This window comes from Rhamphochromis sp. 'chilingali' (genome assembly GCF_963969265.1).
Source record: "Rhamphochromis sp. 'chilingali' genome assembly, chromosome: 11".
In the NCBI taxonomy this organism is placed as follows: Eukaryota; Metazoa; Chordata; class Actinopteri; order Cichliformes; family Cichlidae; genus Rhamphochromis; species Rhamphochromis sp. 'chilingali'.
Genome location: NC_137938.1, coordinates 34476056 through 34503341, shown reverse-complemented (window position 1 = coordinate 34503341; position 27286 = coordinate 34476056). Strand labels below are relative to the sequence as shown.

The following is a 27286-nucleotide window of genomic DNA, read 5'->3' as shown; positions in this document are numbered from 1 at the left end:
AAAAAGGCATGAACATTTTTTTTGTATCAAAAAAATATTGAACCGTGACACCAAAGTATCGAACCGAACCGTGAATTTTGTGTATCGTTGCACCCCTTATATATATATATATATATATATATATAGGGAGCCGGAGATCGACAGACGGATTGGGGCTGCAGCTGCAGTAATGCGGACGCTGCACCGGTCCGTCGTGGTGAAGAGGGAGCTGAGTGTAAAAGCGAAGCTCTCAATTTACCGGTCGATCTACGTCCCTACCCTCACCTATGGCCACGAGCTGTGGGTAGTGACCGAAAGAACAAGATCGCGGATACAAGCGGCAGAAATGAGCTTCCTCCGAAGGGTGGCTGGCCTCTCCCTTAGAGATAGGGTGAGAAGTTCGGCCATCCGGGAGGGGCTCAGAGTAGAGCAGCTGCTGCTCCACATCGAAAGGAGCCAGCTGAGGTGGTTCGGGCATCTGACAAGGATGCCCCCTGGGCGCCTCCTGGGTGAGGTGTTCCAGGCATGTCCCACCGGGAGGAGGCCCCGGGGCAGACCCAGGACACGCTGGAGAGATTATATCTCTCGGCTGGCCTGGGAACGCCTTGGTATTCCCCCGGATAAGCTGGAGGAGGTGGCTGGGGAGAGGGAGGTCTGGGCCTCTTTGCTTAGGCTGCTGCCCCCGCGACCCGGCCCCGGACAAAGCGGATGAAGATGGATGGATGGATGGAGATATATATATATATATATATATATATATAAAAATATATATATTTAAAGATCTGCATCACTTTTTCCTCTATGTCCAAAGCAAGCAACACTTCAGTCCATTTTTACAGAGACTGAAATGACACGACAAGCACAACTTTTTTTAAGGTGGATTAACAAAGCAAGCTGATAACCGCCGTTGTGGTAACCACAATCTCAAACTGGGTTGTTAACACAAAGCTCGGTTGGTCAGGGTCACATGTATCGGTCTATAAGCTGAGCTTTGATTGCTGCAACCTGCCATTGTTACGCTTGGTAGTAATGTGCCGTGTAAACACCTAAATCGATACAAAAAAAATGAATGGCACACAGATATTCCATAAAACACATGTAATACATAATAGTCTGTTAACGTCAAGGCAGAAACATTCAGTTTCTACAGCTCGACCTGCGTCTGCTTGTAGAAGACTTCCTTTATTTGTATTCCAGTAATTTCAGGTACAGTAAGTGTTATTCACCATTTATCAGCTGTAACTCTTATCAGTCAATAACACCACCACAGAGTAGCATTATGAGACAAACATGTAAAGCATGTTAGATCAGGTAGTTGCAGTTACTTCTTTTCTGCTCTGACTATTAACCAGAATCAGTTTATACCGAGATTTGTTTGAGTAAAAATGATAAAAGTTCCTCTAACCTGGAGCACAAATGGAGAAAAACTGATATGTTATCACATGATTAGTGTTTTACTGTGAATATAAATTAGAAATTCCCACAAAGAAAAGAAAGGTGTACGCTGTAAGTTATATTTCCTAAAATTAGGATCGGCCCAGAAAATTGAAGTTGGTGTATCTCTGCTAAAAAACCCAGGGCTAAATCTGGCTAAATCCTGCTTTGTAACGCAGCAGTCTGGACCCGTGTTGCTGATAAGATAACAGAGGTGTGCAGTGACTCACCGGCTGCTTGGTCTGGCCTTTCTGTGGTTTGCTGTAGGGGCTATATTTCGGTTTGGCTGGTTTACCTGCTGCTCGGTCTTTATGACGCCGGCTGCTGATGTGCTGGAAATGAGAGACAGATTCAAAACGAGTCACACTTTAATGTTGTCCTTTTACTGCGGTTATTCCAATATTAAAATGACTATTAAGTCATTTGTTTTTCTGACTTAATCATTAAACCACCTCCAACACACAGAGCAGGGAGTCCTCTTCATGCTCTACTGAAAAATATCCACATTCAGTTTCATAACAATCTGTCTGAGACAGCCTCTTACCCTAAAACTGCAGTACCGCAGCAATAAAATGTGCAAATGTGGTAAAGTGTTTTGAATGTGTGCACCAGTCTGTTAATGTGAACATGGTTTGTACTTGTACAGAAACAGTCAAATGAAAATAGATTGGGAGGCATCACTCGGGGAACAGAAAAGGAGGTACAATAACCAAAAACATACCTCTTGACTCATGGCAAAAGATCTTACAGCTTTATGGTTTTCACACCTGTGGTGAAAATGTCTGCACTTCTATCGCTGCAAGTTACACTGCAGAGCTTTTTACTAAATGCCACAGTATATCCCATTGTTAAATACAATTCATTTTGAAACCCTTGGAGATTCGGGCCAGATCTGAATAAACCAATAAAACAGAAGACAGAGAATTACAGTCTGACCTAAAGCCAGCAAATTCAGAGTGGGTACATGCTGACAACAAAAGGAAAATTTCTGGCTGTGTCTAAATTTCACAAGTCCTTGCAGTGGGCTTAACAATCATACTTTTCTTCTGCTTTCAGCTCTAACTAAAATGTTTCATGCTGGATTCTTTTCACAGAGAATTGCTGCTGTTCAGAAGTACTCAGCAAAAGTCCTCGCATGAAAAATTCATACAAATCCCGTCTGTCTTCAGGGAGAGAACTCGAGGTTAGCTCAGACTAAACAGAGTGGTCTTCAGCTACTGTAGAAGACGTTCCCCACATGACAGAATGATCAGCACTACAAGAAAAGAAGATTTGCACAGCGTCCCGCAGGAGCTATAAAGATACACACGAAGCTATTTCAGTCACAGTTGCATCTTTGTCACCTCTTATCGTACCTCACTTAATCTAAAATTAAAACAGGCAACTCCTTGACCGCACACTTTAACCAGCTTTTTTTAATAAATTTTTTTAAGGATTTCCGCATTCATAAAGACCTCAGACAGATATCCAACAGGAATAAAGGCAAAAGTCATTACTAGTTGCTCTTAAAATCCAGTCTGACTCGTACGTGACCTTATATAAGTTCGTTTTCAAAGAGGAACAAAATACCATTTTTCAGATTCAGACATTCAAACATCACAGAATAATAATAAAATAATCCTCAACTGAAAGAAACATCCATAAGCGGCAGGTTCATATCTCGAGGCGAGGATGAATTTGCTCTCCCAGCAGCTGCAGGTAACTGCAAGTTTTATAGTAATATGTTTAAAATAATAATGTAGTGTACTGTGCTTTCCTGCCTTCATCTGCAGTCTCAGATGGCACTGAAAAACAGACACTCACACCTGCGGCCAAGTTAAAGATCACCAATTAACCAAACAAGGACTTGTTATTTAATATATTCAGGTTTAAGATTGGTAGATGACAGGACTGCATTTCACACCAAGACACCCTGAAACAGCCAAGCACATTCTGCTTGTTGAACCAACGCTGCCTGTGTTGGTTGGGGTATGTTTGTCACATGGAGGATAAGAAGCTAGCTGTGGACAGCTAGCTCAGAGCACCATAAAAAGTCAGTCATCCCAAGCTATGTTTTAAGAAGGACAAAGGAAAAGCTCTTCCGCTGCCTGGTGATCTTTGGAGAGGTCAGGTCACTGCAGAGAGGATGCGCCCTGTGGCAACCACCTAAACCAGGACCTCCCAATTGATTTGCACCAACTGTAACACAGACTTCATGCGTCAGCCTGCAGTGCAGTAGCAGATGGTGTCAAGGCCCAATGACCATCTCGGTTTCTTAAGTCTGAGATGCCAATGGTAATTATTTTATAGTCGCAGTTTTCCCAGAGTTTCTCCCTCTCATACTGTGTTTATGAGATGTGTTTGTACTGTGTTTGTTTCCCGTCCTCGTATATCTTTGTTTAGAGTTGGTATTCATGTCTGCTTTGGTTGGTTCCTGTTTTCCTTCATGTCCTGTGTCACTTTTGCTTCCTTTCTGTCTTCCCCTGATTCCCTGACTGTTTTATCCTGTTGTTAATTGTGATCACCTGTTTTCCTCTCCCTCCTGTTTCTCATGAGTAATCAGTCTGCTGTGTACTGTATGTAAAGCCTTGTTTCCTTTTGTCCTTGTCGAGCTGTCTGCGAATGCTTCTCCATGCTACCTTGCTTACTATTTATAATCTGAGTTCTTGTGTTTATCTTCCAGGATTTTCTGCTCTTCTGTTGTGTCTTTGACCTTTTTTCAGCTGAAAGTAGTTTGGTTTTTGTTTGCGTTATCTGCATTCTGTGTTTCAGATCTTCAACAGTCCATATGACACTGTAGGCACAAGGAGAAAATGGAAGCTACGCACAACAAACTGACGAGGAGAGTCAAACCACTGACACTAACCACAATACCACTGTGGTACCCTTAGTGAAAGGCAGTCATAGAAAAATTGCACTTACAAGTTCTAATGTTTGTGTCAGTTTTCCAGTCTAGCCATCCTCCTTTCCCCTAAACTGTGAAATGACTCATTTGGATACACATTTATTCAATCAAACATATTGTTTTTACTTTAACTTATTATATATCCTCCCCCAGTCTGATCTAATAAAGTCACAATGGCATTAAAGAAAGTGGTAAACCTCCAAACAGACCTTTTTTTAATAATAGCAATGAAAATATGAAGCTAAGTTTCATTTAGCTATTGTATGTCATGCACTGGGTTTTATTTCCATTTCCAAATGCAGGGAATGTGTTTGACAGATATGGAAATAAAATCAATCCTTTCACAAATTAGAATATTTCGAGACTACTCCCTCAAAAGCCAAATGATTCACTGAATAATAAAAAAAAGACGTTGATGACTTTTAATTTTCTTTGATATTTATAATGCACGATGAACATGATGAGTAAAATGCCATATTATTATAAAAATTTTGATTTAATGTCAGTCTAATCCGTATCCGGCTTTGCTTGTTTAATAAGATCTTGTGATCAATTTTACACAGAAATCCATTTTCCAGTTTACTACTGAGCGAGTGTCTCGGGCTCCGTTTATATCTCTCACCTGTTTTAGCTGAGTCTCTGAGTTGACGTGCACGTCACATGTCTCACAGTAAAACGTTTTGTTCTGCAGGCCTGTGGATGATTTGGAGGATGTAGCCAGTTTGCTTTTGACTCCTGCTCGAGGAAAAGACTTGATGGAACCCACACCGCTCCTGGCCTCGAGCATCGTCTTGTGCTTCGTACCTGCAGGTTCAAACAGGAAGCAGTTTGGTCAGTACATGAATCTGACTCAACAGAGGCCACCTGAGGAAAAGGGGTCAACTTTTATATTATCCTTATGTCACAGATCAAAGTAAGTGAACAGTCCTATTAAACGCACTGAAAGTTGACCTTTTGACCAAATACTCCTCAGGGCTAGAGAGTAAGGGCCCGGTTGTACGTCACTCCCTGGAACGATACCTCCCCGAGCACTTAGCTACAAGGGCCAAGACTGGTTCACTGGTTCAACCAAAAACTCTTCTGAACTTGTTTCAGTTTCACTCAAACAGAAGCTCAAGTCATCAACACAGATGTCACTAATATGGGGCACTTATGCAGTAAATTAGCATGTTAAGCTGTTCATTATTCAGCAGGAAATCACTACATTTCAAATTGAAATGATTTTTGGGCAAACCTCTGGCAAACGATGCAACCGCTATTTGAAAGCCATTCGTTTAATCCAGATATATTTAGGTCCAGCTCTTGTAGCTCCGTGGTGTAATCCAACAGGTTGAAGAGCTAAAAGAAGGAGATCCAAGTTTATGCAAAACTGTCACTGCCAATTGAACTCAAGCACTGAACCCAAAGACGGACTTTTCCTTAATCAAAAGCAAACGGAGAATTTTAGCTTTTACAACTGCTTAAAAATACTGTTGACAACAATGGGCTGCAAAGCATGGTCGAATGTTTATGAGATGACCAAATACTCTGTAATGAAGAAGCTTGATTTGTGTGAATTCGTGTAGAGCTTTGTGGTCACTTGTGAAATCCAGCTGCCCGATGAGTATTTCAGTAAGTGTTCGGTGTTTTCATGGTGGAGAAACTGTTTAGAAATCTTTATTTGACTGTTTTATGTTGTTGAAACTTTAATGAAAAAGTCAATGTTTAAAACAAAGATATCGCAGGCAGAAGCAGAGGAACAACCTCAGACTGAAAGCAAAGATGACAGTGTACTGTCATTTCCCTGTGTTGTGTCTGTGTGTTTGTGTGTGAATGCAGTATGAGAAATTTGTTTGAAACAATGACTGCTTTGTTTTCAAAAGCAAGGATGTCTCACAATACCTGATTAAAGTTTGATAAAAGGTTCCTATGGAAACTACAGAAGGATAATTGAAGAATTGTGTTTTTTCAAGCCCCGGAATGATTGCTGAAGACAGCGGAGATAACTCTACAATAACGACAAACAAACGCTTGAACACTGAAGGAACCCAGCAGATAACAACCTTCCCCACAAAAAGCACTGACTCACTGAAAAAATTATTTCAACACAGATGCTGTCATGGAAATTTCACAACATGGAATGAAACAATCATGCAGAGTCCGTGTTCACTGAGAAAAACACAACCAGCAGGTAAACACCTCATTCGTACAGCAGAGCCAACCTTACTTTTGTTTTGTTTCAAGTTTGGGGGAGAAAAAAAAGGTCTGTCATCCACTCAAACTCTCCACGTTTGCGGCAAATCTTGGCACACGTCTCTCACCGCTATTGTGAGCCTCCAGCTGTGACGCGGAGTTGACTGCCACTTTGCAGAGGGAGCAGTAGAGAAGACGGCGAGCTTTCTCCTCCTCCGTTTCTGCGTCTGTCTCCGCTTCGGGTTCGGCATCGGGCTCCGGGAGGTCGGGTTCTGACGGGGAATCTAGCTTCGAGTGCCCCTCGTCTCCCCCAGCAGCTGAGGTAGTCTCTGGGGCTGCGGCCGCCGTGCTGCTCGGCACTGTCAGCGAGGCCACAGGTGCTGGCGACGGCGTGGTAGGGGTCGCCAAGGATGCCAGGGGTTGTGCTGTTCTGAGCACGGGGGAAAGCGCTAGGGGCGCTGTTCCAGGGAGGCCATCTGTAGGGAGAAATAAATCACACAAAGAAATGTCTTTGGTTTGAATCATATTGCTCCATCCATCATTCACGGACAGAAATGTTTTATTCATGTGGTGTTCACCCAACAGGTGGCTTAATGTGTCTTTATTGAGACTTCACAGGATCATTTCTATTTTTATTTGTTTGCTTTATTAAAGAACATAACATGAAATATTGATCTAAAGTAAAAGAGGTACTGCTGTACACTGCTATGCAGCCCATGCCTGCAGTGCTGCCCTACTTTTTTTGCCTCTGTCTCTCTCTCTTCTCCTTTTCTATGTTCATGAGCTTTGTTTCTTTTCTCTATCCTATTGCGTGCCGTGTCCAGCCAGAAATCAGTCTCAGTGTGCCATCCTTAAGGATAACACCCTTTGCACAATATACACAAACTAGGGATACATTGTTAGAGTATCTCCTAACTCCTAACAATATTTCATAACTCATTAAACTGGAACTAGTTCAGCACTAGTACTGACTGATACTTGAAGGCAAGGCATCTGTATCATATTGCAAATGGAAAAAGCTGCATCTAAAAACCACGGTGAGAGGGGGACTCTGCAGATATGTATTCATGAGCTGTTTCAGGTATTTAAGATGATCAGCTGTGTAATCAAACTGTCTGCCCTTCACTGTTTGTGTGTCGAGGCCATATGTGTGTTTTATAAATTAAGAACATGAATTTATCACAGCTCAATCTTCTTGTCACAATTAGCCACGCTGTGAATTTCATTCATGGCAGGCCTAATTATATTCAGACATGAACAGTGCTACTCGCAGTGGTAGATGGTGTAGATGAGCCGCACGTCATATTTAATAGATTCACCTGAATCACTTTAAAATGATGTCTCTGAAGCTAGCACAGTTCGTTTTGTTAAACGTGCTAAAGCTCGACTCCTCTCTCCTTGCATCTCTTCCACTACTGAGTCTTTGATGAGAGGGACTAACACACATGGAGATGAGGTGAGGAAAGGAATCAAGGATGCACAATCTGAGAAGGTAGGTCAGTGTTTGTGTGCAGCCCTGGGTGTGGCTTTCTTCCACCGGCACCAGGACTGCCGCACATGGCTTCAATCAAGTACTCATCAAGCTGCAGTGTTTATATTCCTTTCACTCACTTCCTGCCAAACTGTTTGCATCACCGGTGTGGTAGCAACTCCTGGCCCTTTTATAAAGATTTTCTTAGTTGTAACTTGGCTCCGTCCTTCTTCACAGCTCACTGCCCGCTCCAGTCTCACACCAAAACAACACCGTTCATGTGCCCGTCCACTCTCCACCAGTTACTCCAGCTTCTTCCCCCTACTTGCTCCTGCTTTGCCAGCTCAAGACTCCAACATGGTCTGTTTTTGGGGCATGCCAGCTTTTAGTTCTAAAACCTCAAAGTATATTCAATTCATGAAAGCCGAGATTTGGAAATGATGGCTTATGATGGCTGGATTCAGATCAAGTTATTTTTTCTATTAATTATATAAACAAAGCTGAACGGTACAAACTATATACAAGCGGATCCTTGAAAAACAAACATCCAAAAGCTTTTCCATCCAGACATGTTCGTTGTTTGGGAGCAGACAGACGTCATTTTGCAAAATCAGCACATACGGAGCGGTTGAGAAGCTACAAATACAACATGTTTTGTTGCTAAAACTTGGAGAAACAAACTGCACCGAAAGCAACAGCTCCACAGTCACAACAGCCTTAAACATATACTGCAGATAAACGTGGCAACATGACTTTGGCAACATAAACCCTGCTCGGTTTCGAGACATCTGTCATGAAACAGAATGGAAACGTGCACTTCCAAACACTTGTGCAAGCTGATGCATGTGCATCACCATCCAGTAACACACAGAACGCAAGTGCAAGAGTTTCAAATGGCAGCCATCAGACTTGCTCTTGTCACTTGTTCTAGTGTTTCTCTCAGAAAAACACCATCACACTCACTGGAGACTCTGACATGATAACACAAATAGTGCCCTGAAGGATAAAACAAAAAGAGATTTTAACTGATGAATGAAAGTGACAAGATGTGAACTTCATAGCTGAGGGAATGTGTAACAGTTTACAAGGGTGTCAACCTCAGTTTCACTAAAGGCCACAGTGGGAAATAAGAATCACATGAAGGCACAGACATTTGTTGACTTGCTTTAACTTTATCGAAAGAGTAAACGCAATTGAAGTCCTAAAGTTGTTTAGCCATTATATCATTCAGTCAAGCAAAATAATGATAATGCGTTCTCATTACAATTATACAAGTTGGCTACCATACAGCCAACTCACAACACACCAGCCTGGATATGACTCCTGGGTCATTTATTAAACCAAATGCATCCATCCATCCAGGTGTAAAGCAAACCAGAGAATCTTTTCATTTTGTTCTTGCATGTGTGTCTGAAAGTTTTACACAGTTTGTTTCACAGGCCTGAACATGACAACTCTGTGTGGTACATTTTATTTTAAAAAAAAGACCTTTGATTACATAGATTATATGTACCATGCAGCCTTCTGCCACTAAAATAGACTGCTCATAAAATTTAAACTGCCTTTTGCTCCATCGCTTTATCTGAGCTGAATCTCATATTGTGCTGTAGTCAGTTTTTTCAAAACCTCGAACATCAATATGATGGCTCAGATTGTGTTCCTGCAAAACAGAGATGTGTCATAGCAAATACATCACTCTTTCAGGACTGAATATTGTTTCTCAATCGAAGCTTATTTCCAACACTAAACATTTGTTCTTGTTTCTCTCTTTTCTTTTTTTTGGTCAAAATGTGGGATTATTGCAAATTTTATTTATTTTTTTGTGGATTTTGTGTTACTTTCTTAGCATTTGGAGTGAGAAACTTTCAGACCAACCCTAACACTATTTTGAGGTAATAACCCGAATTTTTGGACAAGCGTCTAGGAACCTCTTGAAATCACCTTTCCCTTTTTCCTGCCTTTTGTGGTAAATATTGCTGATGTCTACAACAACAGACTGCATATAAAAGATGGATTTGGCAACCATGCTGTCGCACACTGTTTTGCTCTGTTACATTTTTGAAACTTTGAGCTGATGTTTTTTTGCTATTGCTATCTTAGCTTGTTAAAACAAGGCATCAGGAGTACGGAGAGGATCCGACTGAGGAGAGGTGCTGCTTTGCTAATCAGAAGATTTGCCTGTCGATGAGCAACGTCATTATCATGTTTACATGATGAAGAATCAACGAGAACAAAAGACGATCAAGTGTTTACTGAGGTTACAGATCAAAGGAGCCGTAGACTTCTTTATGATCATTCTTTTTGCAAACACAGTAGTTATCCACTGCTGCCAAATGATTTCACTCTTTACATGTGGAACTGATATCCATTTTTCATATACAGGGTGTGCTTACAATTAGGGGGACCAAAACATTAAAAGTTATATACAGACTAGATTAAAAATTTTCAAAGGAGTGAATTGAGCTCTGAAGGACTAAGTTTGATGTCTCTGATTTACACAGTCAGCTCTTCTGGTTGTTTTTAGCTTAGTCTCTGTAAAGACGGACCCAACACACTGTTACGATTATGGGTTTTTAATAGCACTTTCACAGGTTGAGCCTCTCTGTTCGCAGCTTGTCTCGGCACACACATCTCCTGCTCCAGTCTCCGGCTTCACTATAAGAAAAGAGACGTCTTATTAAGCAGATCGTCACCACCTGTGGCCTCACCTGCCTTCCCGGCACCACCCGCTTAAGGTCTCTGTACCACCCCTCCCCTGCAGCTGAGGGACCACACCTCCACCACAGTCTCTAAGCTCAGTAACCAGGAATATAAATTTTATTGCTATATATTAGTACAGCCCAACACTGTAAATATACCACATTCTTCTGAACATGGAAAAACTTAAGTATAAAATGAAGACTAAAGCAAAAGAAAGAAAGTATTAAAGTTTAAAATAAAATGTTTACTTCATCGGCACAAAAACTGATTCAAGCCGTACAATCAGACTCAAAAGAACACACATGACTTTCTAGACCAAAGGCAAGAAGATCTGATTTCTATCTAAGGTGTTAAAATTGCTCCAAGATGAGTTGTTCAGGCGATTACTGATTACATGCCAGATCAGGCACATAAATATGAAACAAACTATGCAAGCAGTCGCACCTCTAATCTGCTATTTGTATGAGAGATCACATTAACGTGTACAAAGAGGCTGCTGAAAGACATGTCTGATATTTTTAGGAACAAACACAGCAGCAGATCAATATATTTGACTCCTAAAACAACATCACGTGTCACAGTATGGAATACAGAAGACTGCTGCCACATCTGCGAAAATGAAATTTTGCCTTGGCGGCTCCGTCTGATCGATGCCAATGCCTCACAGTTCCCCGCACTCCAGTGTCACAAAATGAAGATCAGCCAGCCAGGAGAGCAAATCAATAGTGAATTATGTCATGCTATTTTTGTGGGCCATTATATATGGTTCTTATTTATCCCAGTTGGCGCCACAAAACTCTCCGAACGTACATTGTGACTGAGATCGCTCAAGCCAAAGGTTACAAAATATATCAGAGTTGAAAGCAGCAGACCTCCAGCAACAGAGCTTTATATGCTTTACATCTAAAATGATTGCATCAGGTGAATACTGCGTATAATTAGTGAGTGCTGAATGGTTTCTAACTGTAAATTTTAGACAGTACACTTTTGTCCATTAAAGTATTGATTGGAAACCGCACTAATTTTCCTGGCATTGACTGTATTCATGCAGCATGTCTGTCTTCTCTGAACCACCAACAAAACCACAGACCACTCCATGAATCTACTTCTCCACAGCCACAAGGAACATCTATTTTTAAAATTGTGATTTTTTTTTTTTTAAATAAATGCTTCATCCAACCACTTTTCTCCACATTTTCACAGTTGTCCAAAGTGGCAGCCAGCAAAGCAAAGTGGCCAATATTTCCTTCCCCTGAGCCACATCTCTCAGCTCTTGCTGGGATGTGTAGTCCTTGGGGTGTTTGCTGCCTGAAGGCTTTTCTTCTTCTCCTTGAACATGCCTGGAACACTTTTGCAGGAAAGCATCTGAGAATCCGCTCAATCCTGAAGCACCTGACAGCATTACCTTACTAACAGGGTTTTTGCACACCAACTGAACACTGTGCAGAGAAAAGCCTCTAATTTTACAATGCTGTGTTGCATTTCCTCCTAATTTTACAGAAAAATGAACAAAATGAGGGGATTTAGAGCAAAATAGGGGATTTTAGAATTTATATGATTGTTGTTGATCTTGCTGAAGAAAGGAAAAAAAAAGTAGGAAAGTTAATTTTATACTTCTGGATTCAGAGCTTTAGAAATCATCTTTCCTATTTTACAAGGAAAAATGCTTAGTGTAGCATCCCAGTCAGCCATTTTCTGCTGGTGTTCAACTTCCACGCCATTTCAGTATCCTACGAAAACTATTGGCGCGTTCTTGTTTCCATGGTGCCAAATCCTGCCATTCTGTAAAAGCTGCTTGCGTCTTCTTAGCATTGTTCCTGCACAACAGTGCACCGTGGGTAAACATGTTATTTTTCCACTGAGCAGATTTAATGTCATAAAAGATCACATTTCAACCTGAACCACACACAGCCAAGCAGCTTTCAGCGCCTAAAGAGAACCAACAAATGACAGGGCAATCTTCAGTCACATGCCGGGGCGGTATTTGACGCCGTGAGATGAGAACACATTGAAGCTATTTTTTCTCGGGCGTCTGCTCTGAAGCCGTACACTGTTTGAAACTCATTACAGCTGCTCAGACCTTTGATCTCATTCTTTGGTTTTGATCAGCTCGTGACTGACAGATTGACACTGAAACTAAAAGCTTTGCCTGAGACTGGATTTATTCTTTACCCCGGCAGTCTAACCGAGCCGCTGACAACTCAGAACCAATCTGCTTATCAATCTCACACTCTTCAGACTCCTTCGCGTATAAATAACACCCCGCAAAATTCAAAGCAGTCACTCATTTTTAAAACAGTGTTTTCCAAAAAGCCACGCAGAACATCATTTAGATGCGCATCGCTAGCAGCTTTTGCTGTTAACAAATATCTATCCATTAATTTCTGTGAACCTCTAATCCAATTCAGGGTTGCAGGAGGATGGGTGACGGGTTGAGCTGCTATCATTGGTACACCCAATCCATCACAGCATTAACAATTAAATTATAAGAATTTTACTTTTTTTATTTCTATTTAATTTTGTATAATCAAATTATTTTATGAATTTCATTTTGTAGTATGTCTTTGATCAGAGCTGTTAAGAAAGAATAAGAATTACATTCGAGCCTGTTCTCACTGCATGGGCATCAAATAATACTGTTAGTCGAGTGTTTAGTCAAAGTTCTGTGTCACGGAATTCTGAGACCATTATCACGACATCATATGAGTAGTTAAAAACCAGCCAACCAGTTAGTAAACGGAAAGAAAGCAACGAGTGAAAGTTAAACTCAACATGAATCAGTTTCCAGGTGCACAATCATGTGGTTTGTATCACTGGCACATAGGGCTGGGTGTCGTCACTGATTTCTAGAATCGATTTGATTCCGATTCACAAGGTCCCGATTCGATATAATCCACGATTCAATTTGAATTGGAGAAATTTAGCCTCAGACAGCCAGAAATATTATAATTCTGATCATTTATGATTACATATCGATTTTCTATATCTACAAAAAGAAAGCTGACACTTGTGAGACTTCATCAGAGATGTTAGCATCACAGCAGATGCCTTTGTATCAAAATAACAAAACATTAAAACACATGAAGATCGTCCTGTTCCAACTTTGTTATTACCCTTCAAATATTTGTTGAACAGTTATCCATCTATCCATTCTCCTCCATTTATCCAGTTCCAGTGGAGCCTATCCTAGTTACCATGGGGCACACTCAGGATAGGTTACCAGACTATCGTAGGGCCAGCACATGGAGACAGACAACCATTCACACCTACAGGTAATTTATAATCCGACCCCACTAACTGTTGGAGGAAGCCCAGAGAGAACCCACACATGCATGGGAAGAATATGCAAACTTCACAACGAGAGGCCACAGCCAAAAGGTGGATTCAAACCCACAACCTTCTTTCATCGTTAGCAGCAATGCTAACCACCGTGCTGTCCCCACATGTTTGTTAAACATGTGTACATCGTATTTTAAACATATTTAAGATCTTTAGACATCAGATAAGAGTCTTATACAACCAATACTTATAAATTAATATACAATTTTTTCATGAATAAAGTTTAAATGATAAAAGTGCCATTGATTAATTATAGCTATTATAAAGTGATACTGACTTAAGCTGCTGATTTTCAGCAGTTTAATCACTTTTGTGTTGCTGCAGTTCTTTTATCTGATCTGTCCTCTCAGATCTCAATAGATACCCTGGTTAGAGTCTATTGCTTGCCGACTATACTAACTTCACATTTTTGAGCATGGCACAGTGTGCACGTGAGGATATCTAAACTCTTCTGTTATGTCAGTAGATGCTTTGGATGCCTGCAGAGTGATTTAAGGAAGAACATCTGGTATTAAAAGACTATAATTTCCAGGTTCTGCAGTTATAAACATGACTTAAACATTTACTTAAAAATTTAAACTCAACTTGATAGGGGGAAATAACTTCACCAATTAGCTGTGTGTATATCCTATTTTCAGTGAAGCAGACTTTATACAAGGACGAGAAAATCTACCCAGTCCTGTCAATCACAGCACAGTCAAAACACCACCATACCCAAAGAAGTAATTAATTTGTCAAAGAAGAAAAAGTCGATCTTGGGAGGAGACAAAACAATCCCTTTGGAGTAGTGTGAGTAAGGGCATCTGCTGCTAAATTAAACACGAGGAACTTCAACTGGTTTAACAGCAATTTTCAGCATGAATGTGGCTTTACATCGCATCCCATCAAGCCATTACTACAAGAACAATAATTAATTAGTTAACTATTTATGATATGGCTGACCCTCCCAGTCCAGATAAGTAATGTTTATGCCACAAGCAGAGCAGAAAAGCGACCTCTTTGCCCCCTGCAATTACCCACCACTTTCTCCCAGTCCGCTTGGGTATGCCAAGCGTCAAAACAACCTGAAATCACAGCGATTAACTCGGGCAGCCTCGCTGCGTTCACCAGCTACCAAAAGTCTGCCATCACACCTGCTTCTCTGGGCAGATTTTCAGTGGCGTGGTGAGCAGTCTGAGTGCAGTTTCAAAACAAGTTCACGTAAAGGTTTTAGTATTCTTGCGAGCCAGCAATTCTATGCCTGTGAGTTATCATTTAACTGATTTTGGCAGGGGTTCTCACAATTAGAGAGCTGAACTAGATGCACCACCAGAATCTGAGATACTCGGGTCTATACTGGGGATTTTCTGTCCTTCGTGTATCAGAAGTAACATCATCGTAGGAGAATAAATGTCTGTATCAGTCAGAAAACTGACAGGCTAATGAACAGCTTTGCAGGGTGCTTTTGTTGAACAAAACTTCAACATTTTGGCAACATCCTTGTGTTTTGATACCTCAGAGAGACATCAACCAGTTCTCTTTGTGAAGTTGGCAAAGAGACAGATCTGTTTGGTATAGTTTAAAACAGCGGCTTCAAGCAGAGGGAAATAATTAGCTTCCACGAGATAAAGCGCTCCTTTATAGAGTTCCAGTATTATGAGGTAGTGAATGGTGAGTGTCAGCTTGCTAACATCAGTAAAGACCACATTAAAGAACCACTAGGGTGTTGTTCAGATGTAGGAGAAAAAGTAAAGCCAAAACTTCCTCATGAGGTGAGGATGCTGATGTTCAGCGATTTCCACAGATGTATTTTGTTTGTATTTCTCTTCACAAGCTTCTCCTCAGCAAATATTTTACTTGCCAAGTGCTTTGTGTGAAAGGTCAGTATTGCTTGCTTCTCAAGTGAGTGTTTAATCCTGCAGATGAACTTCAATTCCAGCATTGTGAATTGTTATAGTCCTGGTTCTGCTCTGCAGCAATGTGTAGCTCAGTCAGTGGTTTTCCACCTGGTGCAGGTTCTGGCTGGTATGGACCTCCACTTAGAGAGACTACACTTTACTACATGCAAGCTTCATTTAGGAACAGCGGCTCTGGAGTGCAGCCCCAGGTTAATGCTACCACAACAATTGGTAGAGTAACACAAGATATTATTGGCCAGCGCTATCTACTTAGCAGCAACTGAGCTTTCAAAATAAGAGCGATGTGTTTTCAAGTACATAAATCACATACAATGTTATTTTCTCCATAGAAAATGAAAACACTGCTAAAACATACACCAATATACTCGAGTGGCCATACCTGGGGAAACATAATATCTCATTTAGGATTGAAAGCTTTGGGTTGGCTCATTTCTAGTGAGCTTCAAAGATGTTGTTGGCATATTTTTTAATTTGCACAGATGATAGAAGTTTCCACCTGCTTCCAGTCTTTATGCTAAGCCTACTTAATCAAATCCATCGATACATTAAATTTTACTTAGCTGTGTGAATTATAGCTCGTGGATATATTTAACCATTAACGTTTGATAAAAATGCAAAGGAAATCTGTGAGGTTCTTCTTCATCTGCTTCCTATAGAAGCTGGTTGGTGAGCCCATCCCATGTTAAGTCATGCATGTATTTGCCCTTGTGTTGGGGTGAACTCATCTACCACGGTGTCATTAAAGAGCCATTTGCTGTTCGAGGACCAGGTGATTAAAGTGTACTTTGGCTGGCCTAGGACGCCCTGCTCTCCGGGAAGCCTCTTGTAATCCATATCCCCAGTCAGTGTGACCTAACTGGCTGTGCAAGGCCCAGTTAAGAACTCAATCCCATCTCATTAATGGAGGTAATGACTGTGATCAATCTAAAGTTGGTAAGGGCGAGCCGGGCAGGGTATGTGGGAGAGAAAGAGAGAGATAAATATTGAGGGCCAGGTAAAAGAAGGGGAGAAGAAACAAAAGGGCTGAAGACACAGAAAGATTGAGTTGGAGCGAGAGAAAAATAAGTGAAATAAAAAGTGAAATGAGAAAAGTAAGCAACCTGTGAGACCAAAACAATGGGAGACAAAGTGTGCGAAAGAAGGAGGACGAATGACAGACGGTGGTAGAAAGAGGGGCGTGTGAAGGTGAGAGGAAAGAGATAACATTAAAAGGGAGCAATCGAGTAAAGGACACAATTAAAGAGGGAGAATCTGAGAGGCTGAGAGTGGTGAAGGCAACAATGATAAAGAGAATTGAGCGAAAGGCAGATGGGGAAAGAAGCCGTGACCCTTCGAGACAGAACACAGCCTCTTTTCTTTCCTCTGTTTGTACCCCAACCTCTCCCGACTCCCCTGACATTTCCTGTGGCGATAGAGGAGAAACGTGGCTCGGAAAACTTTCCGCCCTGTTTAAGCTTTCGGGCAGTCACAAGACTCCCCAGAGATCTGATTACCTTCCTCAATGAAGCTGGATTAAGCTCTTTAATTAAAATGATTGGGCCTTATTATATGCTGTCACAATTTAAAGGACATAAATCCCTCATGGCCCTTGAGTTCTGTCAAATTTCATTTGACATCCATGATTTTTTTCCTCCCCTCTTGTCAGTATTCAAAGTGAGTAAGTGAGCAAGGCTGAATATTTCCAGCACAGAAGACTGATAAGATGACAAATTTGCATTTACAAATAAGTGTGCGTCAGTGCTTGCAGTCATCTTTTTTTGTTGTTGTTTTTGTCGAAGGGGAAAAAAGCTGGATTATCTCAGACACTTAAACACAGCAGGCGTTATTGATTTGAATTCATCTCTTTCCAGTTTCATTCTAAAGCAAATGATCCGTATCTAATTTCTATTGGAATGTTCCTGTGGTTACACGTTGGCGTGCAGAAACCTCACAAATGAGAACGTTTGCAGCGCTGCGCAGGTATGGAGCCAATCTGGTCACACGCTCATCAGGTATGCTGCTGCCTCTGACGTCTGTTAGAGGCTTTTTTTGAGCTTGCGCGTGTACATGGATACACAAAGGCTAGAGCAGGGTGGGGTGGAAGGGCGGTGGAGCTAGCCTCCTGCCTCCCTGCAGCCTGCCCCATTGTACAGCTGCTGTCAGTGCTGGCATGGCTCCCCTGACAATCTGCTCTTTAATAGCTAATATCAGGGTACATTTCCTCAGGCACTGGACTGGAACTGAGAGATGGCGGGCTGTGCTATGGGCATTTCTCTCTCTCTCTCCCACGTTGCCTTTCTCGCTTTACCACTGCTCTCTCTGGTGCTGGTGTAAAGACGCGCACAAACACACTTGACAGGCAGCAGCTGAGTCATCTGGCTAATCTGCTATCTTACAGTGTCCAGTTGCACATTCTTCTCATAGAGCACGCAGGTACAGTAACATTATGATGTAAAGAATTTAGATGCTATAAATGTAAGTACACACTTTGAAGCAGACCCGTAAACGATAGGCTGATGTTCTTTGAAATGTATTTTTTTAAGTGGTGTTTGCTTGCTCTGGTTATTAGAGAGGCTTTCAAAAAGCCTGGAAAATGTTATCCCTAAACTGCAAATACATTTAGCTAAACCAATGAATTATAATCACTAAATATACAAACATGCTTTTGCAATTTCACAGTAATTCAGTGTAATATTTAGAGTTTTTAGAAAGATCTAAACATTGGTTAACCTGACCTAATTTGAAATTAGCAGTTGAATTATTGCACTGTGTTTAAAAAGAATATTTTCTTACATGCTGAAGGATGAAGGAACCCGATGCTCTCAGGGTTTAGTGCGTACAGATTGATGACAGAATTATTTTCTTTGCTGGATAACAGCCTGCAGTCGTCTCACACACGTCTCCGGAACAATCCTGGCCCATTCTTCTTTGGCAAATCTCTGAGCTCCTCCACATCGGATGGTTTCATATCATGGTTCTTTGTCCTCGGTTCAACTCAAAGACTTTCATAAGGATTAAAGTCAGGACTTTGTGCAGGTCAGTCAACAATGTTTTGGGTCGCTGTTGTGTTGGACACCAGAACAACAACCCAAAGCCAGTTTGGGTCACTGACTGCTTGAGGTTTTCTTTCAGAATATTTACTTCCGTCTTTCTTTAGGATTTTGTCCACCGTCATGAGATTACCGTGTTACAGAGGCACTGAAGCCTCCCTGCAGGGTAATATTCCCCCCACCGTGCTTCCCTGAGGCGAAAGTGTTCTCTGGGTTGTATTTCTCTCCCTTCTTTCTCCAAACATTGGCAGTGTCTCTGTGGCCAAAGAGCTCTTGTTTTGTCCACCCAAAGACCGGCTTACATTATGCATAATCATTATGCATTTTGCATAACCTTTCTCCAGGTTGTTCTTAGCAAACTTTAGTATAGCTTGAAGGTGTCTCTTCTGCAAATGTGCAGTTTTCCTTGGTCCAGGGTTCTACTTATTCTCCTTTTTTAAGATGACAATCCCTGCCTTGGCTGTGTCATTCACTAGTGTCTTGGCAGTTGTTCTGGGGTCTTTAGACACATCTCTCACTAGTTTTCTTTCCAGAATCTTTGAAATTTTTCACATCCTTCCTCTGCCAGGTTTGTTCTGTACAGCGTGGCTCTCTTTGAATTTATTGACGATACTTCTTACTGATCAAGCACACACATCCATACATATGCAATAATACTAAGTGCAATAATCCTTTCTGTCATCGTTGTATTTTTACTCAGTTGTATATAGCATTTGTATTTGTATTCTATTTTTATCTTATTGTATATTTATTTTATTTTATTCTACTGTATATAGTATTTTATTTTATTCTATTCTGTACAGTTGTGTACTGTATTTATTCTTATTGTATTCTAATTTTTGCCTCATAACTTTTGCACTGTCCACTTCCTGCTGTGACAAAACAAATTTCCCACGTGTGGGACTAATAAAGGTTATCTTATCTTATCTTATCTTATAACTTTGTGTCTCCTGCTTTGTAAGCATTAACATTTTTTTCCTATTTTTAAACTGATTTATTTCAAGTGACAGCTCAAACCCTTCCTGAAGTTTATATACAGTTAAATCACAGCTGTGGTTTGCTGTGTCGATCAGTAAAAAAAAAGTTAATAATACTGATTATGTTGCATTTTGTTTTTCTTTTCTAATTCTGTCATTGTGTGCACACAGATATAATTTATGTTTTTAAAGAAGACTAGTGTTTTTAGAAATGTTGTGTTAAAAATCACTTGCTCTGTAAAAGAACAACAAAAAAAAATATTTAAATTTCATAGGGAGGCTAATTATTTTGTCCTCATCTGTATGTAGAAGGGGTTAGTTACTTTTACTTACTGCTAAAATCTTAATTCACATGACACAACTGAACTTCACGCAAAACCAGCAGGCAGGGATGAAGTCCCTTACCATGTTGGCCAATCAGAAACACTGACACTTTTGGTCCCGCCCACCTGAGAAGCAGAGGAGTTTATTGCAGTGTCGTCAGTTTAAATCAGTGTCAATTAAATGTGATGTGGACCACAGCTGCATTACCTGTTGTATTGTTAAGCCTACTGCAGCTTATTTTTAATTAAATCCACAACATGGCAGAATGTGACGGATATCACAGATTTTTGTTTTAACACCCACCCACACGCGCACCAAAGGTGAAAGGAGGAAAGTGTGATTTTTGCAGTAAATGATGTTAATGGCAAAAACAGCTTATGAATACAAATGCAGAGGTTGTTCGTGGAGTCCTCCTCCCACTATTATTTGTATATTCCAGCTGTGCGTGATGTCTTTTATGCATCCACGCTCATAGCTCCTTCAGCACGCCTCCTCTCTCCTTGAGATGCATTTTTGGATTTGAGATATCCTTTGAGATGAGCAGTGAGATCAATTTCTGGGTCAGAGGAATCCCGAGAAATAGGGGCAGAGGAGAGAAATATCAAGGAGGGAGAAAACTGAAAATGGACCTTTTTTGGAAAATTCTTGCAGGGTGAAGATTTTCAGCTCTGACTCCTCATTTTCCTGCTATTTAAAGTTTGTGGTCGACAGGCAGGAACATGAAGAACAGGTGCTGTAAAAAATAACCCGGTGTATAAGTCGACAAGTTTAACCAGCTTCAAAAGTTTCATATTGTATTCGCAAACAAAACAAAACAGTAAAAAACTCTCGGCATTAATCAAATATTCACCCAACTGCAGAGCTCTCATTACAGAACACTTGCAATCAGATGTATTTCTACCAAACACAAATGAGCAATCAGATTACATTGTTTCCACCATGGATCTGTTGTACTGAAATTATAATGGAAATCATGTATTTTTCCACTTGTAGTTAACAGAGCAAAACAATCTAATTGAAAGCCCACTCTGCAAACGTGCACCGAGCTCTGCCTCCCTTTTTCCACCGACTCTCACCACGGCCATTACTCTTCTGCGATCTCGGCATTTCATTAGCGCCAGCTTTGTGACCCTGATATACCATCAAATACTTCAGCCTTACAGATAATGCAGCATTTACCCGCCTCGACAATTAATTCTTTTGACATCTGAGTACATTAATATTCATTACCCCATGCCACTTGTGACAAACCACCACCCCCACAAGCTGTAGATATGATCGTGAGATGCTGTATAGAAATATAGTTGTTGTTTTTTTTCTCCCCTCTCTTTTTTTAAGGGCATTGAAATGATTAATAGCCATTTGTCTGTGTGGTTATGACAGCTTGTTGTTTAAGGTCCCAGAGGTCTCTGTCTGTGTATAATGTGTTTACAATTTTCCCCAGGCTTGAGTGTAAGTTTAATGTCAGAGCTGTGTAGAATCCATTACAGATGAGTATCTCAGTTCAGGTGCAGTGGGAGGAGGTCAATGTCTGAGCCCTACCTTTGTTGTTTGGCCTTTTTATTTTTTATTTTTTTTATCTCAAGAAAACGTGCTTTTCCCTCTGGCGTGCAGCGCTATTTCGCGCTTTAAATTGTTTCAGTGTCGGTTGGCCAGTTTTTAGAGATCCCTTTCTTCCCTTAAATATAATGCAACTGAAGGATGTTTGCCTTGTGATGTTCAAAGCACAACATATATAAGTTTGAAGAACTTTCTGATGACTACCAGCTGCACACTTCTTTTCAGCTAGCGCAAAAAAAGTGTACAGCTGGCGAACATTAGTAGGACAACTCACGTCAGCGAGCCATCATCGATGCTTTCATCGTGTCTCAGTGTCGGGAACATGAGACTGTTCATGCACACTTTCTTTTGCATAGTACTGCAGTTCTCACTCTGGGGTCGGTGGGGGAAAACGGCTCATTGCAGAGATTAAGACCTCAGAAATCTGCAAACTTTGTGGCTTAACTGTATCAGCTTTTCAAATTATTTTTTTTCTTTTTGTTTGGTTTTATTACTGTTGCAACTTTTAGCACAGCAACATAAATGATATTTAGTTTAATCTTATTCAAGAGAAGGCGACCATTACAGAGATATCTGCAAAACTGACATCAAAGCAATCCAGATGGCTTTTCAGGAGGAAGTATTCCTTTAAGGTCTGAATGTCTTCACATCTATCAGCTTTTTCCACTAAAGGCTGTATGATTTTATAGAAAAATATTCAATCACCGTCACTGCATAGCTAACTTTCATAGTTACTGTAGCTTTGGAAATATTTCAGTCAGATTGAGTTATATTGGTTTGATATGCTGTGTAGCAGGGCTCTGCACTGGGATTGAGGAGGTAAATTAGAAGTCATCTTTTCATTTTCAAGAAAGAATGAATCACAGATGTGCCACTTCTAAATGACTTTCTACAGGGTCATTTTCTACTTCACAGAAAAAAAACACACTGACTTTGATGATGTTAGACAATGATGGACACAAACGCACAGCAAGGAAACAGGCTATTGTGGCTAAGGTGGTCTTCAACAAGCATACGTGATAAATATTACAAATGATCAAACTGCTCTTACTTCAAAAAGCAACTTTACAATAAAAAAAAGTCTTTTTTGTTTGTTTTTTGGAGCCAATTTGACCAAAAAAATGTCGGAGCCACAAAATTTATTTGGGCCTTATAATGAAGGTGATACAGCCTATTAAGTATGAATTAGCCTATCAACATCACTAATAGGTGTAAATAATTAAGATCATTAACCACATGAGACTACTCTGCAATGCGATATTTACTACTGAACTACTAATGTTGAAGGTAAAGCTCTTCTGTTTTCCTCAGCTGCACATCGCAATCGACCTTTAGGTCTGTAAAAACAATATTCTGCTTGTTCTGGAAACATCTCACCACATTACTTTTTTCTGTTGTTTGCTAATTTCTCATTGTGGTTCAAGCGTGAGAGTAAGTCAGCAGCATTAGCACACAACTCTGTCCAAACACACTGTTAAAGTCTCTGTTTTTCCTCCCTGGATTTTCTTTTTGTGGATTAGGAATCCACAGCTAGAGGGACTCAGGACCAGCCATTTATTTGTATACATCCATGTGATCCACCAGTGTTGAGGTATATCAAAACTAATAGAACGTGGGTAGCTATGGACATTTTAATTGACAAAATATGAAAACAATTGGTAAAATTTAGGTTACACGTTTTTACAGCTGGATAAACATGAGGCGTCATGTACAGAGATGATAAATAAAGTCAAGAGATTGGACTCACTGCACAGCAGTCTAGCATGTCTAAACTTTTGGATGCTAGTGTATAATACAAAAAATAAATAAATAATAACTTTTCCACAATCACACGAGCCAAAGACGGCTCCATAATCACAAGTTGTCTACTGATACAGTCTATTAAATCTTATTGTCGAATTAAAAGAACAACATAACTAATCAGTGTTTAAAGACAACCTCGTTTTATTTCAGTCCATTGTTTCATGTTGATTCCAGCTGTGTCTATTTTAAAATTCCAGATTGTTTATTTTACAGTTTAATTCTTCCTCAGTGACCATTACATTTCAGAAGACACGTTTCATTGTGACATTTCATCAACGGGGCTTTAGTGCTTCTGTCTGCTGCTTTACTCAGATAACTCGCATAACCGCCGCTGCCATGTTTGTCCTGAATGACTGACAGAAATGCTCAAGAGGAAAAATTGTGTTATGAAATAAAAGTGGAGACAAAAATGACAAGCAATTAAGTCGAAATGTTTGTCAAAATTACATGTTGACGAATTCATTATCTAATGTGGGATTCGTTCAAGATGACATTTAAAAATTCGATGGAAGCAAAAGATGACGGGAGATGCTTCACAACTTAACTTTGTAAACGTTATTTTCAAACATATATATCTGCTATTGTGTATTCTTAAGTAACTTCAGGGTAACCCCCTGACCGTGGCTCAGGGGGTTGGGAAGCGCATCAGTAACTGGATCGATCCCCGGGCTCTCTGTCCTGGTCGTTGTGTCCTTGGGCAAGACACTTCACCTACCGCCTACTGGTGTTGGCCAGAGGCGCCGATGGCGCGATATGGCAGCCTCGCTTCTGCCTCCACCAGTGTGTGAATATGAGAGCGAATGAATAGTGGTATTGTAAAGCACTTCCAATCCATTATTATTATTAATCACAAAAACTCTTCTGTAAAACCTGATTTCTTACAAATCCAGTTGCTTAATTGCTGAGTCCTGAATGCTCAAAGCTCCCACTAAATATGAACTTCCCACAGTTCACATGAAAAGAGTAAACAGTGAATAACTATTTAATTAAAATGTAATTCTCAGCAGCAGCCGGGGGGAAAAACACATTCAGTGCATTAAATATTTAGGAATATTAGATATAACATGTTTCCTATGTTGGTCAGAGTGCGTCGACTCTTTTGTGACATAAATACACGAGAAACTTAGATTTTTAGCTCAAAGTAAAGTTACTTAGCGCATAATATAAGTATTATAAATTTAGCCATAATTTCTGAAATGCATTTAAGATTTAATAACTACTGTCCCTTCAGATGTGTGACCTCCAAAGTCATAGCTTGACTTAGCATTACATCACATCACATCCCCTCTCTTACGGTAAATGTCGATAGACTGCAGTGTGGGTTGGCTTCAGGGAAGCTCGAGTGCAAATTGCTTCTGTTAATGGTTTGACATTTGTATAGTAGCTAAGTAACTCTGCGGGGTACGAGACAGACTGCAGCCAGGTGTGAAGCTCTTAATATAACTTAAAGACTAACACATGATGTGCACCATGTGAAATATATAAGATTAAACTGCCTGTTTGTTAATGCTCTTTTATGATACTGTTTTAGGGGATACAGAAGAAAATTGTTATCCGGCTTATTTGAGGACCCTGGATATTCCACTCATCCATTTTCTTAACCACCTATCCAATTCAAAAGCCACGAGGGGGTTGGAGCTTACGCAGACTATCATGGGGCCAAACCCTAAACAGATTCACAGGATATTCCTCCTGAGAATTGACACAGTTTTCAAACATTGCTATATAACGTTTCACCTCAAGTATTCTTTAAAATGCCCGTATGTGGCTTAATAACAGGTTCATTTTTTGTGAGTCTACTATAATATGTGCATGTTTCAATGTGAGGAAAAACATTACTGCATCTCTTTTTTTTTTTCTTTTTTTTAAAATTTGTAATCTTTTCCTGAAATGCTCAGTTTTAGCTGTTGTGCCCTTTTGATCTCCCTCTGCTCTCCATGAGTGCACCAACAAAATTAGGTGTTAGTTAGCTTCTACAAGGTCTACAAATGTGGTTGTACAGCACGTGGCTGACAAAATCCTTGAGTTTATTCCAGTTTGAACTCAAATCAGACCCAGATAAAGAAGAGAATCCTGCATTCATCCTTACATTATAGATTTTACAGAGATTTCATTCAATACTATTTCTGAAATTACTTATTGTGGCCTTCAAATCTGTATTTCTTTGTGTTTATGTTGTTTAAAAAAGTATCAACTTAAATTTCATGTGACCTGGTTGAGAAGCAAAATTTAAATCAAATGTTCTTCTTCTTGTTTTTAACATGTAACATCAACGAATAATAACAAAAAAGCTAAAAGGTTCCACAATTTGTGGTTGGCCCTAAAAATTACAACTTTAACTCACCTCTGACGTGTGGGAAAGGGATTCAAATTAGTGTTGGGTTGTGGCTGAGACGTAAAGTTGAGGAAATCGCTCTGTCAAATCATCTAAGGCTCTTGGAAAAAAGCTGAACTGGACTCTTCATCTCTCATCTGAGAAGCTTCAGTTCTACAACCAAATGGTGGAGAATCCCAGGCATAAAAACCTGGTATAAATAGAAGTTCAGTCACTGTCCCTCCAAGCTCCTTAGAATACCATGAGAACCCACAGACTCTGTCAAGTAACTAAAAATGATGGGCAGTGAGGAAGCTTCTTTTTTGAGGGTATCTCAAAGTAACTGCAAGTTAGAATGCAGATGTGTGAGGCAGTGATGAGGCTAACTCTGTTTGGGAAAACCACAAAACATGTCACATGGGTGCTTTAAACTTCAGGCGTCAGGGCTGTATAAGGTTCTACATATGTATAGGTCACAATGCAAAATGCACTCCAGAAATGTGCTCCTAATTTAAATACTTTGGAACGTTGGAAGAAGACATGGTTTAAGGTTGAAATTAATCCCAGAGCAGAATAGCTCAATGTGTTTCTAATTACTCTAAAAAACTTCTAGTGTTACAGTTGAAGGGGAAGACTTTCATTGGGCCAATTTTATGACATAATAATAGGCAGCTTAAGGAATATTACGCTTCAGAAGACAGAGAGGGCAGGGCTCCTCGGCAGTGCTTTCAGGTGCCAAATACGTTATCCTCCACAGGGCCAATATGGGACACAGAAGATAAAACCATTTAATATATTGTACATCTGGTTCCTGTCAGGCGCTGAAAGTTGCAGTTAGTTTGTGTTTACCTTTAAACATGTTTTAAGCAGACGAATACCACAGAGACCCAGACTCTAAACACCTGGCCAAGATGACTGGATTTAGAAAGCCACCTGGCTGCAACATGATGAATATTAAGATACACAGAGTCAGCACACAATAATGTGAACCAGAAAATTAAAATTAAAAATGGAATAAGGGCAGATGCAAAGTAGAAAGCCAGAAGAAGAAGATGCAAAAAAAGCAACAGGGTGCTTTGTACCAGGAAGTGAGGTGTAATCCAGAAATTACAGTCTAGATTCATCCATTAGAAGTGCCCAAACATCTCACATCTGTTTGTAATGTATCAGAGAGGATATTACAGCAGTGGAAAGTTATGGTGCAAGTCATTTCAGCTTTGGTTAATATATTGCAAGGTAAACAGCAGGAATACTGGTGTGCACGTAACAAAGTGCCTGAGCTTGATGTTTTCTTTTTTTTTGCCAGATTACCATGTAATGATTTCCAGTTGCCCAGCACGTTGCACCAATGGAATCATCTCATGCAAATGAGCGGGCATTACATGTTTTGTCACAAAGTGTT

The 27286-nt window shown here is 40.3% G+C and overlaps 1 protein-coding gene across 1 annotated transcript in view; it reads right to left on the bottom strand.

The window, feature by feature from the left end:
- Positions 1 to 27286, bottom strand: part of znf385d (zinc finger protein 385D) — a 97795-nt gene that overhangs the window by 8086 nt on the left and 62423 nt on the right. The window contains exons 5-7 of the mRNA XM_080895404.1: positions 6598 to 6945; positions 4920 to 5101; positions 1644 to 1745 (exon numbers count right to left, since the gene is read on the bottom strand). Of these exons, the coding sequence (XP_080751530.1) occupies positions 1644 to 1745; positions 4920 to 5101; positions 6598 to 6945 (632 nt within the window). The remainder of the gene's footprint in view (positions 1 to 1643; positions 1746 to 4919; positions 5102 to 6597; positions 6946 to 27286) is intronic.